Genomic DNA, 14,740 nt, shown 5'->3' with positions numbered 1-14,740 from the left:
GTTCATAGCAGCACTATTTGTAATAGCCAGAACCTGGAAACAGCCTAGGTGCCCCTCAATAGAAGAATGGTTAAAAAAGGTGTGGAACATATACACATTAGAGTTTTACTCAGCGGTAAAAAACAATGACATCTTGAATTTTGCATGCAGATGGATGGAAATAGAAAACGCTTTACTGAGTGAGGTAAGCCAGACCCAAAAAGAGGAACACGGTATGTATTCACTCATTAGTGGATTCTAACCATAATTAAAGGTCTTTGAGCCTATTATTCGTGATCCTAGAGAAGCTAAATAAGAAGATGAACCTGATGAAGATTATTTAGCTATCCACCAGGAGGTAGGAAATAGACAAGAGTCCCAGGTAACCTCGGGTGCATGGGGGGTGGGGTGGGAGGGTTGATGGAAGGGGAGAGGGTTAAAGAGAAGGGAGTAGGGGAGGAATGGGGAAAGCTCGGTGGCCTGGGATGGGGGGGGGAGGGAGGAAGGATGAATATGGGATCAGGGAAGAATATATTTCAACTAAGGGAGTCATTTTAGGGTTTACAGGAGACTTGATTATATATGGGATCCCAGGTCCAAGGAGAGATCCCTCAGATTGTTCTCTGGACAGAGGAGAGGGTGCCTGAATCGGCCGTGGCCCATAACCATACTGATGTATATTTTGCTTATCACCATAGATCCTTCATCTGGCGAAGGATGGCGATACAGTCGGAGACCGGACTGAGCCCCCCGAGGTCCAAATGAGGAACAGAAGGAGGAAGAACATGAAAAACGAAATCAGTACTGCGAGGGATGCTATCACCTACTGATACAAGGGAACGGATCTAATGAGAGTTTACCAAGGCCAGTTGGACTGGGACTGAACGAGGAAGTGATCTAACCAGATTCTCGGAATTTGGCCGGATTCTCTGAATGTGGCTGGCCTGAAGTCTTTCTGAAAAGCCATTGACTATGATACTGGGACCTGTTTCCTCTGCATATACTGGATTTTGGGGATCCAGTCTGTTTGGACACTCACCTTCCTGGACCTGGAGGGAGGGGGGAGGAACTTGAACTTCCCACAGGGCAGGAAACCCTGACTGCCCTAAGGGACGATGAGGGAGGAGGAGAGGAAGTGGGGGGAGTGGGAGGGTGTTGGGAAGAGGGGCGGAAATGGAAACTTTTATAATTTAATAAAATTTACTTTAAAAAAAAAAAGATGGTTCCAACTTAATTAAATGAAATAGTGCGCTTTTTTCCAACATTCTGGCCAGAAATTCAAACAGGAATTTCAGAAAAACCCTACCGAATACTCCGAGACATTTTGCAATTATACCAGACAGTAATCTTGGAACTTAACCATCATTTTACTTTCATAAATCCCATAGAAAGAACATCGCACCCAAGAAAGCTGGAAGTAATTCTAGAAGATGATGTTACCTCTCCCAACAAAGTTTGTCCTCAGGGTTAGGGACATTTAGGGGTTGATTATAATTTGTATAGGGTTGGGGATTGGGGGAAATTATGTAGGCTCAGGGATTTCTTTGGAAAAAAAAAGAGGAAATTGGATGGGATAATAGATTAGTGTGAGCTTACTCACACTAATAATAATAGTGAGTAGTAGACTGAATACTTGTGAGCTATTTTTTATAGGCAATTTACAATGGTATAGATTCTTATATACTGATACAATTTTAAATTATATGGAATACGTTCCTATTTTCGTCCACAATATTTTTATACCTAGGCAAAGTTATTTTGTCATATTGTATGCATGCATATTTCGACCTCTGCTTAAGACATTTTGTATATTGATACAATTTTAGAATAAATTTATCATATTGCAACATACATTTCTACGTCTGATCAAGACGCTTATACATTGTTTACATTTTGGGGTCACTGTCCTCATTTGTTGCAGTTGTTTATTATATAATATTCTAATATGGAAGTCTTAGTCTTTAAGTTATATAGGTATTAAGAATTATAGATTATAGTCATTTATGTTTGTCATACTTATAGTTAGACTAATCAGGTTCTTTAGATAGAGATTATATTCTGCATAGTTAGGTAATCTTCAACCAAAATCTTCAAAGAGCTGTACAAAATAGCATTTAAATAACTTAGGGTTCTGTTGAAATGTGACATGATTGCCCTGGCAAAAGTGTTCTATTTCAGAGAGAATGTTGAGCACTAACAACACTCCACTTGGAGCTTGTTCTCTTGTTGGCAAAACTAGCCGTTGGACAAGGAACTGCCCATGCATCGACCACTGACAAAATGCATGATGTCCAGACAGGACAAGCAGGATATAAGAAAAAAGACTGTCAAATCTTGCCAAGACAGGGTAAGACAGTTTTGAAAAATTTCCTGCCTCTGAAAATGGTCTGTCTAGGCCTTAGCCAAAGTTGGTTGTTCAAATGTTGCAAATGAGACTTTGGATGATTGCCCAGGTAGCCAGTTGTCTCTGTCATATGTTGCACATTTTGGAAGTTGCTTGATTGCACTTCCTGCTTACTCAAGTAATGGTACTTCCCTTCTCGGGTATTCGTTGGGGTTGAAGACTAGATAGTTGTAGTTTCCTCTCACGAGTAGGCCAAGTTATTTATATACAAGACTTAAACTCATTAGAATAGGATAATTATTGAGACATTTATCATATTTCTTACTTGATACTGTTTATGTTGGTTATAATTCTTATTTTTATACCTGATATTTGTTCTTTGTATATACCTTTGTATTAGGCTTAGGCCTTTCTTATTTAAACAAAGGGGGAGATACTGTAGAATTCCTACTCCCAGTAGCCTTTAAGTTACCCACCCACTTGGGTGTGGCCTCTTATACTATTTATGCCGATGTAAAGCGCATGTCCAGCCTCTTTTCCTGTTTCTGGATTTGGTTGCTGTTCCCTGTTCCAGCAGAGGACTGTGATCTGTGAGTCTACCCCTAAATAAATAACCCTCTATTATACTCAATTCTGAGCTAGTGTGGGATTTCTTTTAAGCATCCTTCATGTATGTGGGTATGCATGCTGTAGTGTGCCTGTGGAGGCCAGAGGACAACTCTGAGGAGTTGGTTTTTCCAGTCAACACAAGTTTTATAAATGGAACTCAGGATGACCTTGATCTGCTAAGTCATCCCACCAGTCTGGAACATATATCTTTGGTATGTGAGTATAAATTAATGCATTTAAAGAGAATTAGATAGAAATACTTATTGATGAGATTTTATAAACAATGTATTTTATTTGCATAACAATTTTATTTTTGAAACTATAATTACATTGTTTCCCCCTTTAGCTTTCTCCAGGTCTTCCCATGGAACCCCTTGCTCTGTCTCAAAAACCATTGTTGGTCTCTTGCTTTGTTATTACATAAGTGTGTAAGTGTATATACGTGTGTGTGTGTGTGTGTGTGTGTATGTATGTGTGTGTGTGTTCCTACATAAATAAATACAATCTGTTTGATTCATATAATGTTACATGTAGGATGTCAGGGCTGAACATCCGATAGGCCTGTCTTAAACAATGAAGACACTGGTGGACATGCTAACACAGAAGAGGGAAAACTCTTGGGTCTCAACTCTGTATGGGTGCCTGTGGAGGCCAGAAGAGGGTTTGGGAGCTGAAGTCACAACAGTTGTAAGCTGCCCAACAAAAGTTCTGAGAACTGAACTTATGTAAGTCTTCTGGAAAAGCATTAGATGCTCTTAACCCCTAAGCAACCCTGTTCATTGCTTGTTTCTTAATTAGTCATACAAAGTAACCAACTTTATTACGGGCATTAAAAAATGTTTATTTATTCTTTGAGAATTCCACAAACCCAAAGTATTTTGATCATAACCACTCACAAGTCCGCTCCAACTTCCTCAGTACATCCCCTTACCAACTTCAAGTCTTTATTCCTTTTATAACTCATCCAAGTCCAGTTAGTGGTGAGCATATGCACATCGGTGTTTCCTCAAGAAAATGACGCTCACCCGGCAGCGTCTGTTACTTTGTGGCATGTTTCATATACTCTTTTTCGGTTGACCCTCCTCTTCCCAGACCCTGCTTCCTGCTACCTGTACCCTTCCATACTGGTATTCCCTTTTTGGTTTCGTTTCACATATATCCTGCTAGCCTTCCCTGCCTTCTTAAAACTTCCTCCCATCATGGCCACTTTCCTACCTTTATGACCTATTCCTTCACTTACGTATACATATATATGTATACAACTTAACATTAGGATTCACACAGGAGAGAGAACAGGTTTTGTCTTTCCGTGTCTGGGCTACTTCAATTAATATACTAATTTCCTGACCTATTTGTTATCCTGAAAATTTTCTTTTTCTTTACAGTCAAATAAAATGCCTGTATCTACACTACACATCCTGTCCTTTTACCGGCTCAAGGGTATCTATGCAGACTCCGCATCCTGGTGGTTATGAATAAAGGAACAATGGCTATTTCTTAACGAAATTTCCTACTTCAAATATTCTAAAGTAAAAAGTAACATTTATGAAAGTATATAGCTGTAGAGGGTATTTGGATAAACTAGAATTTAAAATATTGCTATGGCAAATTCCCTAATCAGCAATAGGAAGTTAAAAAATTACCACACAAACTACAGCCATGCCAGCACGACAGCAAGAGTGGTCTCTGGGACACGGCAGGTCTCTTGTGCCTACTTCCTCAACTCAAAATGTAAGATGTAAAACTACATTGTACAAGATGGAATGTTCTGGCTTACTTCTCTCATATAAAGTCTATGATATATAAATACATATTTTTAAGTATGTAAGCAAAACCAGAACATCCTTGCCTATAAAGTGAGGTTCGTTATGAAACCTGGTGTTACCTTTTAGAACAAACGCCATGGGAGGAACTCAAGGAGGAGGAAGGAAGGGCTGCAAAAAAGCAAGAATGAACTTGACGAAAACAAAATTTTCTAATTTTTCATTGTGCAAAAAAACATATTTGTAATCTACACTGACTCCTATCCTAAAACCTGTCTCATTTTTATGTTATTACAGTTATGTCAAAGGAGAAACCGAGCTGTGCTATGGCTAGCCACAGACAGGTCATCTCAGTCTGTATATTATCAGCAGGTAAACAAACAAACAACTAAGACATTTTTAATGCTCCCGAGTTTTCTTATCCAGTCCTACTTTGTGCTGAATCCCAAATTAAAGAAAACTTGTCAATTGCTCATATAGTTGCTAATACACAAAAAGAAAATAACACTTTACTTTTTTCTGACCAAAAATAGAGGAGACACTGTAAAAACCATGACAAGTGATTCCAAGCAAATAATAGTGGTCCAGAACTAACTTAGAAGCTAAAGTGTGTTTCCTCCAGAAGATGACCATTGGGAGTTGAGTAACACTATCAATATCTAGTTAATTAATAGTAGGTTAAGGGGGAAAAAAAACCAAAGAGAAAACACATTGTAATTCTAAAACCAGATGTACAATGAAATACTGAGTATCAGTTCTTGGAGAAATTAATTTTAATTTAACTCAATTTCCCACAGTTTTATAATGTTGACTTGTTTTGAATTGACTTTGAGAAGGTTGTTTAATATTAAAGGAGAAGTAAAAGAAAGAGGATTCTAAGTTTGGCACAGGATACCTGCATGTGTACATTCTAGAGAGAGAGAGAGAGAGAGAGAGAGAGAGAGAGAGAGAGAGAGAGAGAGAGAGAGCTGTATTAAAGACATTTTTACCACTCCAATTTCCAGGAAAATCAGGTTTTAGGTCAGAATTGGCAAAAGAATTCAAAGCAAGAACTGACAAAAGAATCCAAAGGTTATCACTTGAATGTGGGTTGGAGCAAAGGCTAAACACACCATAAGTGACCTTCAGGGCACAAATCCTAAGTAAATGCATCCTCTTTCAGTTTTTCGAGAGAGGGTTTCACTGAAGTTTTGGAGCCTGTCCTGGAACTAGCTTGTAGACCAGGTTGCCTGGAACTCAGAGATCCGCCTGCCTCTGCCTCCCATGCTGAGTGAAAGCATTTTCTAAACCAGAAACTGGTCCCATAATCTAAATGGGGAAGGAGGGCACCTTGGGAAGCTCATGATACCCACAGAGCAGGTGGATGGCAGGGACTATGTCTACCACACGCAGACGGCACAAGTCCAGTCAGGGGAGCAAACAGAGGACGTGGGCAGCAGGCGACACAGCTGCTCCTGCAGTGCCTCTCCAGCTGCCTGTGGGTCCGGCTGTAGGCACCGGATCGGCTTAGGAGGACTGTGTGTTCGTCTGCACCGGTGCTAGACTGCTCCGGCTCCACCTGGGTCTGAGCTCCGATCCTCCCATCTGAAGGGTTCTGCTTCAATAGCTGTCAGTGACTCTAGTGTTCCACCGCAGTGGGGAAATTTCAGGTTACCTCGAAGTACAACTTAATTAAAAGGAATTATCAATTCATATGATTTCACAAAATAATACAATGAGCCTGCTGGCTTAGGAAAAACACATACTAAATTATACTGACACATACCTCTGTACAATCATCTGAAAAATTGTTGATACAAGATCTCATTCTGCATTTGGGCTGGTTTGGAACTCCTATGTAGACCAGACTAATCTCAAATTCAGAGATCTGTCTGCCTCTGCCTCCCAAGTGGAGGTATTAAAGGCATGTACCACCATGCCCACTGAAATACTGAAAACCACAATCCAAAGTAAGTGGCATATAGGTTATTTAAATATATAAATTACTTTTTGGAAAAAAAATGGGTAATTCTGCTTTTAAATTTTTAAACACAAAACTTAAAAACTGTCTCATATTAATAATATGAAAAAAATCAGACACTGATTTTTGTTTTATTTCAGGTAGTTCATGTCTTTTCATCATGAACGAAGAAACTGCACAAATAATTAAATAGTATCATCATTTTCAACAAATTTTTCATTAATATTTGTCCTTAAATGCAACCAGCTAACTGCGCGTTCTACACTTTACAGACACCCATTAGCAGGGCACATGGTACAGCATTAACGTGATGCTCTTCTCTGGGTCTGAGGGGAGCCAGCTGACTGACTACCAGAACACGCATACTGCAAGACTTGCTCTCAAGAACTCTGGAGTTTAAAAAAGATTACAAATTTACTTTTTCATATTATTTGTAAAATGGCTACAAAGGCTTTACTGAAAGAAGCAACCTCCAAACGACACCCTATTCTACCCATGTAAATGTAAAAAATAATGGTTTGTGCTGGGTGGCAGCGGCACATGCCTTTAATCTCAGCACTTGGAGGCAGAGGCAGGTGGCAGGGCAGCCTGGTCTACAGAGCAAGTTCCAGGGCAGCCAAGGCTACACAGAGAAACTCTGTCTAGGAAAGAAAAAAACAAGCAAACAAACACACAAAAAACTACTAAGGAATGAGGACCTAGTCAGAGATGTCATGTCTTTCAGGTTAAAAGCAGTTACACCCCTAACTTAAGAACTTCAATTTCTCTAAATAAATGGGAAGAAAGGAAAAGCAAAGGATGATTAAAACTATAGGTTTTAATTTACTTGTTTTTATTTTGTCAAGATGGAATCTTATTGCTGGGTGGTCTGTAACTCACCACCCACCCACCTCCGCCTCCCGAGTGCTGGGAGTAAAGGCGTGCGCACCACACCCAGCAGATACAAGTACAGTTTGAGAATAGCTGTTCTCGCTGCCTCATTCTATTGGTCTTCAGTTCTGACTGTAGTCCACACCACGATTACTGTGACGACAGCTTCTCATTCAGTTCCAGTGTTCTTTTATCACTGTGAGTTTCAGCATTCTTCACCAACACCTGTGAGGTCACAGACAGAGAGGGTGACACTAACCACAGCGGTGCAGGTGTTCAGTTTTGCCATCATAAACGACTCAACTAAAGCTAACGAGTAAGCATTGTTTATCAAAAAAAATGGCGGTTATAATTACCGACTGTGCACAAAGTTAAGGCTTACATTCCTGTCACCTGCAAACCCCAACCTCGCCTGAGACTGCTCTATACAGGACAGTCCTGATGGCATCACCCTGTGTAGAGCCATGCACACTATCTAAGCTCTAGGCTTTGGGTTGTGCCACAAATTCCACTGGCTGGAAGGGGCAATTCCACCAAATGATTCAGTTGTTTTCTGCTTGCCTGGTGTCAAGCACTGGGACGCAGTGGACTGCGTATGGCAATTCAAGGTTCTGCCTGATGACACAGAGGGTCGGAAGACTCACTGACTGCATTGCTACTGGTACAGCCGTGGCGCAAGGACTGACACACTGACTCCAGGCCCTGTGTCCTCTAAGCCTCTCAGGGCAGTGATATGGATGGGGACAGACAGCTTCCACCTGCACAGGGAGGTGCACTATGAGAGGAGACCTCACTACCTGTTTCCCAAAGTTGCTCACTGGAAAAACACCATAAAGAAAGAGCAGTTGGGACCCTATTCACGAGATGTTCAGAAATGCAAAGGACACTTGATAAACCTGCAAATTTTGCTATGTAAAGATTTTGAATTAGCCCCTCTCAAATGATATAGATATGAATAATTTGCATTGGTATGGATTTTAAGGTCAATTTTGTTATATGTATATATATTTCTGATCTTGATTAAGGTATTGTGATTGTGTAGTTCATTTAAAATGTAATGTATGATTAAAAAATATAGGTTGTTAGTGGATAATTATCAATAATAGTCAAGCTTGTAGTAATGTTAGTTTGATTTTCTACATGTGCGTAGATATATTTCAGATAGGCATTCTTCATATCTTTCAAAGACTACAGAACATGGCATTTAATGTTTTAATAACTTAAGGCTTTTCATGACAATGAGACGCGTCTGCTCCTGGCAGCACCAATCTACTTCAAGAGGAAGATGGGCATCGAAGAGGCTCCTTATGGAGTTGGTTAGCCATTTGGGCAAGAAACTGCTCTTGCCTGGACTGTTGTATAAACTGGACACAGAGAACCCGCAGAGAGAGGACTGCTGAACTTGCCTAAAGGTGAGATGATCTTTCGGCATTCCTGATTCATGAAAGAGTCTGCAAGACATTCTGCAGGACACAATAGATAGTGACTGAATTGCCTTTGAAATTTCCTGCTTCATGGAAAAGTCTGCTGGATACTATGGGCCTGAAGGCTGAAGATGGATGCCCCAACAGTACAGAGGAACTTTGGGTGACTGTCCAGGCAACGAGATGTCTCTGTCATTTCTAGAGTTTTGAAAGTTGTTTACATCTTGTTTACTTAGGTAATATTATATCCTTCTGGAGTCTTTGATGGAGTTGAAGAATGGTTAGTTATAGTTTTCCTTAGTTATGATAAAAGATAAAATAGATAGAAATATTGTAACTGTAATTCTTACTCGATAACTGTTTTGTTATATGTAATTTTACTATGTTAAAGTGAAAGCCTTTCTTTTTTGTTTAAATAGAAAAAGGGGAAATGATGTAGGGATGGGCTTTCTGTCTATGTGTTATTTTCATTGGTTAATAAAGAGACTGCCTTGGCCCTTTGATAGGACAGAAAATTAGGTAGGTGGGGTAAACAGAACAGAATGCTGGGAAGAAGGGAAGTGAGGCAGACACCATGGAGCCAGCCACCAGGTCAGACATGCTGAACCTTTTCCGGTAAGCCACCACCTCGTGGTGCTACACAGATTATTAGAAATGGGTTAAACCAGATGTGAGAGTTAGCCAATAACTAACTCTCTACAGATAATGGGCCAGGCAGTGTTTAAATGAATACAATTTGTGTGTTGTTATTTCCGGGGCTAAGCTAGCCGTGCGGGAGCCGGGCAGGACGAAAAGCAGGTCTGCCGCAGCTCCTCGCTACATCTCAATGATAAACCTCTGTATATCTGGTAAATGACTTTTATATTTATTGTGATCACAGGTCACAGAAAAATACTACCTTTTTGACAAGTTCCTTAACATTTTACCCTTCTCTTCCACTTAAGAAAGCTTATAAAACTACACTGATTAATAGATATGCATGTGAGAATAACTTTTAATCTAAACTTGTCATCCATGGTTAATATGCAATCACTTTTATTTAAATGGCTATGAGAAGGTTTATTCTAGAGCCAAATATGAGTGACAATGCCCAGTTACTCAGATTTAGGTTATCTTAAATTCCATGCCCCAACATGGCTAACAATTTCACACTATTTTTACAGTAACAGACCAAAGAAAGTCATAAATAAAGACACTTTTAAAATCCATTGATGGAAGTATAAATTCTATTTACTATTATATATATGGGGTGGGTGAATGTGAATATGTATATAGATGTATAAATTCTATTTAGTATTATACATATGGGGTGGGGGAATGTGCATACGTATGTGGATGTCATAAATTCTATTTACTGTTATATATACAGGGTGGGGGAATGTGGATATGTATGAGGATGTCATAAATTCTATTTACTGTTATACATACGGGGTGGGGGAATGTGGATACGTATGTGGATGTCATAAATTCTATTTACTGTTATATATACAGGGTGGGGGAATGTGGATACAGATGAGGATGTCATAAATTCTATTTACTGTTATATATACAGGGTGAGGGAATGTGCATACGTATGTGGATGTCATAAATTCTATTTACTGTTATATATACAGGGTGGGGGAATGTGGATATGTATGAGGATGTCATAAATTCTATTTACTATTATACATATGGGGTGGGGGAATGTGGATACGTATGTGGATGTCATAAATTCTATTTACTATTATACATATGGGGTGGGGGAATGTGGATACGTATGTGGATGTCACAAATTCTATTTACTATTATACATATGGGGTGGGGGAATGTGGATACGTATGAGGATGTCATAAATTCTATTTACTGTTATATATACAGGGTGGGGGAATGTGCATACGTATGTGGATGTCATAAATTCTATTTACTGTTATATATACAGGGTGGGGGAATGTGGATACGTATGTGGATGTCATAAATTCTATTTATTGTTATACATACAGGGTGGGGGAATGTGGATACGTATGAGGATGTCATAAATTCTGTTTACTGTTATATATACAGGGTGGGGAATGTGGATACGTATGTGGATGTCATAAATTCTATTTACTGTTACACATACAGGGTGGGGAATGTGCATACGTATGAGGATGTCATAGATTCTATTTACTGTTATACATACAGGGTGGGGGAATGTGGACACGTATACAGATGTCCTCCCGCAGTGGGCTGCAGGACCTAAGCCAGGCCTTTGCAACAGGAGTAATTACTTGATATTCAATTCTTTATAAAATAGCCCACAACTGGCCTTGATTGGGGAGTTTTGGCAATGCTGAAGCAGGCATGGACAGCCTGTTTATACTGGGTTTCATGGTCTGAGTTGATGAGGATAACTGACCAGGTCTCTTCCCCAAGGAACAGGTTCCACTGAGATACGAACTCAGATCACTGGATTCAGAGTCCAGAGCGTTAACCATTACACCACGGGAGCTGGTAGACAGTAATTTGGATTCTAAATGGTTACTCAAAGAAAACTTAGTATGGCTTCCTGTTGAATCTACACTTAACTATTTTTAAGCAAAGCATTAATACCATGGCTTTTCATGCCAAAGAATCTTAGTTTTCAGTATTATAATACCAAGGTAAGAATTCTATAACAGATGTATATAAAACACTAACTAACCACACATTAAACCTTCAAACCAAGTACATAACTATTTCTCTACTCTCAGCAATGCAACATTAATCGTAGTATTTTGGCCAAAGAATTTTATATTCATCTGTTAAAATTTCACTAATAGTAGGGCAAATTTGAAAAGATAACTCTAGTATTTTAAATGAAGTTAACAGCTTACATCAATGAGCTCCTGGTCATTTTTCGCATAGAGGTGTCTTAAGAGGTACCAACGTGCGGTTGATACAATTGAGTTGGGATAGCCAGGCTGGTACACTACTCTCTCCAAGAGTCGCCGCGTCTCTCTATAAGAAAGACATTTACAATTATTTCAATGTCTTTAAGTTATTATGATGGATTTTATATACTAATCTCATATATACATTACCTTTCTCATTCATTTGAAAATCTTATCTGATTACTTTATTGTTTTATTCTGATAAGAAAAGTAATAATTATTATTTATTAAATGTTTACTATGCACGAAGCACTAATAGACTTAGTCATACTTAATATTCATAACCTTATTGCTGTTATTCTTACTGCAGACATGCACATTAAAGCTCACTTAACGTACAATGGAAAGAAGATTCTAAATTACATGAGCATTTCTGGGTGTTTACCCTGTAATTGTTTTTGACAGTTACAGAAAAATCAGCCAGGCATGATGGTGAATGCTTGTAATATCAGTTCTGAAAAGGTGAAGGCGGAATGCTCACAAGATCCAAGGTAGCTTGGGCTACGCAGTAAGACCCTATCTCAAAATTCCAGAAAATTCATGGGAGAAAAATAATTCTTACACAAGTAACCAATTAACTAACCAACCAAACAACGAAACAACCAGTAACACAGCCATGCTACATAGGAACAAGAAAAATTTATTATCTTATAGGAGGCCACATGTGTAAAATCAAATTTTTAGCATCTTCAAGGAGATGTACAATATGTGAATTCAACTCATATAATTAAAATGATTTATAATTATGTTCTGATTTCTTTCTCTCCTAACTTACTAACATTTATGACCCTCAAAACTCCTTAATGGTAAAAATAACATAAAACAACTCATTTTAGAAGTGTTAAGTATTAAGATCATATAAATAGCAATTAGTTTGAGTAAGACTAAAGAATTTGCCTTGAAGAAGTCCCACACCTGGTTACATCACAATCACAGCTTCCTCCGAAACTGTATACTTAGGGGCTAATATTGCAAATGATAACAATGATAAAAAGTCTAGACAACATGAGAACAGTAGTACATCAGTTCATTAGGTGTTTACAGGCAAAACATTTCTCAGTGAAACTGTACGCATGCAAATACACAAAGAGCCCCCAGTTCCCTGCCAGGTGAAAATTACAAATAATGCCAGAATTGCTGAATAGCAGCAGGATCTTAATCTATCCTTCTGTCTTATTTTGTGAGGGTTGGATTTTTGAGGGGGGCATATATATATATATATATATATATATATATATATATATATATATATATAGAGAGAGAGAGAGAGAGAGAGAGAGAGAGAGAGAAAGAGAGAGAGCTCTATTTCTATAATACCTATTCTGTATCCAGTGTCAGTACTGTTTATCCCTAAATCATTATTTTATTTAGAATTGACTTATTAGAACCATGCTATTTTTAAAATTTTTAAATACTTTCCACCCACACATATGACTTGTAAGTAATGTTCTTCATGTTTGTGACCCTCCACCCCAACCTCTAATAATATTATCAAAATTTTTGTTTTTAATTTGAACAGCCTTTGACTTTTCCAGACACGAAAACATTGTTTACAAATAGCCTTGGTTTCCAACATTTGCGAACTTTTCCAGTTTGTTAAATTAGCAAAACTTCTATTAATATAACCTTCAGCCAGGGTCACTCTGATTTTTGTCTGCTTCTAGAACTGATACTACACTGCTGGCTCACCCTAAAATAGAAGAGAATAAAAAACCTCAAGGGCATCTTCACATGACATGCTGCCAAGTCAGACTTCTCACATTTATAGCTATGCATCATTTTTTGTTAAACAAACATGAAATGTTTTCTTCCTCACTGCAATACAGAATGCAATGTTTCTGGGGTAGCTAGCGAGACAAGAATATTCCAAAGCTTACTTTACAAGTTTATCTCCGTATAAATCCTTCCTTGACCATTTCCTAGGGGGTTTACAGTTCCAAGCTAATAAAAAGCAGATTTCTTATACCTTGCTCCCATCTTACGGTTGAACTGTAACAAAGCTTGCAAGAAGACAGCCAGCGGACAAAAGCAAACCTTCAAGGCCTCACTTGTGGCTTCTTGAAGCAAGGACGACCAGTGATCACCAGAAACATTAGCCTAGAAAGTGCAAAATAAACATTAACTCCAAGCTTAGTCAGGTGCAGCCCTCACTATGGATTCCTGTCTTGTCTATCATCATACAGATACTAAGAAACAAAACTGTAATTACTAAAAATGATCTGGGATCTGTCCCCGCCCTTAAGAATCGACAAAACAGTGTACACTAAGATAAGGGAAGAGCTCAAAAAGAAAACATATATTATTATGAAAGCATTGTCAAAAGAAAAATATGCATTATAGATGACAACCCTATTAGCAAGTAATCTTTTCTTTATTCTATCAAATTTAACAGGACTGAACTTTTAATAACAGTGTGGTGGTTTGAACAGAAATGCCCGCTATTGGCGCATAGCTTTAAATGCTTGGTCACTGGGGAGTGGTACTATCAGGAAGTATAACCTTGTGGGAGGAAGTGTGTCACTGAGGGTACGCTTTGAGGTTTTAAATGTCCAAATAGCTTCAGTGTCTCCTGCTCTTCCTGCTACCTGCAGATCAAGATGTAGAATTCTCAGCTACCTCTCCAGCACCACATCTGCCTGCACACTGCCATGCTTCCCACCATGTTGACAATGGATGAAACCTTTGAAACTGTAAGCCAGCCCCAATTAAACGCTTTCCTTTATAAGAGTTGCCATGGTCATGGTATCTCTTCGCAGCATTAGAACAGTGACTAAGACAGAGGTAAATGTAATATGTTGCTTTTCAAAAATCATCTGAGAAGAAAATCTGAAATTTAATAAAGTCATAATATAAAATATACAAAGTAGATGAGGGAAGAATTAAACCAAAGTCATTAATATTGA

At 38.6% G+C, this 14,740-nt stretch overlaps 1 protein-coding gene across 6 annotated transcripts in view; it reads right to left on the bottom strand.

Moving 5' to 3' along the window:
- Positions 1-7,466: 7,466 nt before the first annotated feature.
- Skic3 (SKI3 subunit of superkiller complex) overlaps positions 7,467-14,740 on the bottom strand; it is a 100,103-nt gene continuing 92,829 nt past the window's right edge. For all 6 annotated transcript variants that reach the window (XM_048424407.3, XM_048424435.3, XM_048424437.3 and 3 more), the window contains 3 exons: positions 13,804-13,934; positions 11,781-11,904; positions 7,467-7,750 (listed from right to left, as the gene is read on the bottom strand). In XM_048424407.3, the coding sequence (XP_048280364.3) occupies positions 7,676-7,750; positions 11,781-11,904; positions 13,804-13,934 (330 nt within the window). In that variant the 3' untranslated portion in view covers positions 7,467-7,675. The remainder of the gene's footprint in view (positions 7,751-11,780; positions 11,905-13,803; positions 13,935-14,740) is intronic.

This window comes from Myodes glareolus, chromosome 15, assembly GCF_982192425.1.
Source record: "Myodes glareolus chromosome 15, mMyoGla1.1, whole genome shotgun sequence".
NCBI classification, from domain to species: Eukaryota; Metazoa; Chordata; class Mammalia; order Rodentia; family Cricetidae; genus Myodes; species Myodes glareolus.
This window is presented reverse-complemented; position numbering and strand designations above follow the sequence as displayed.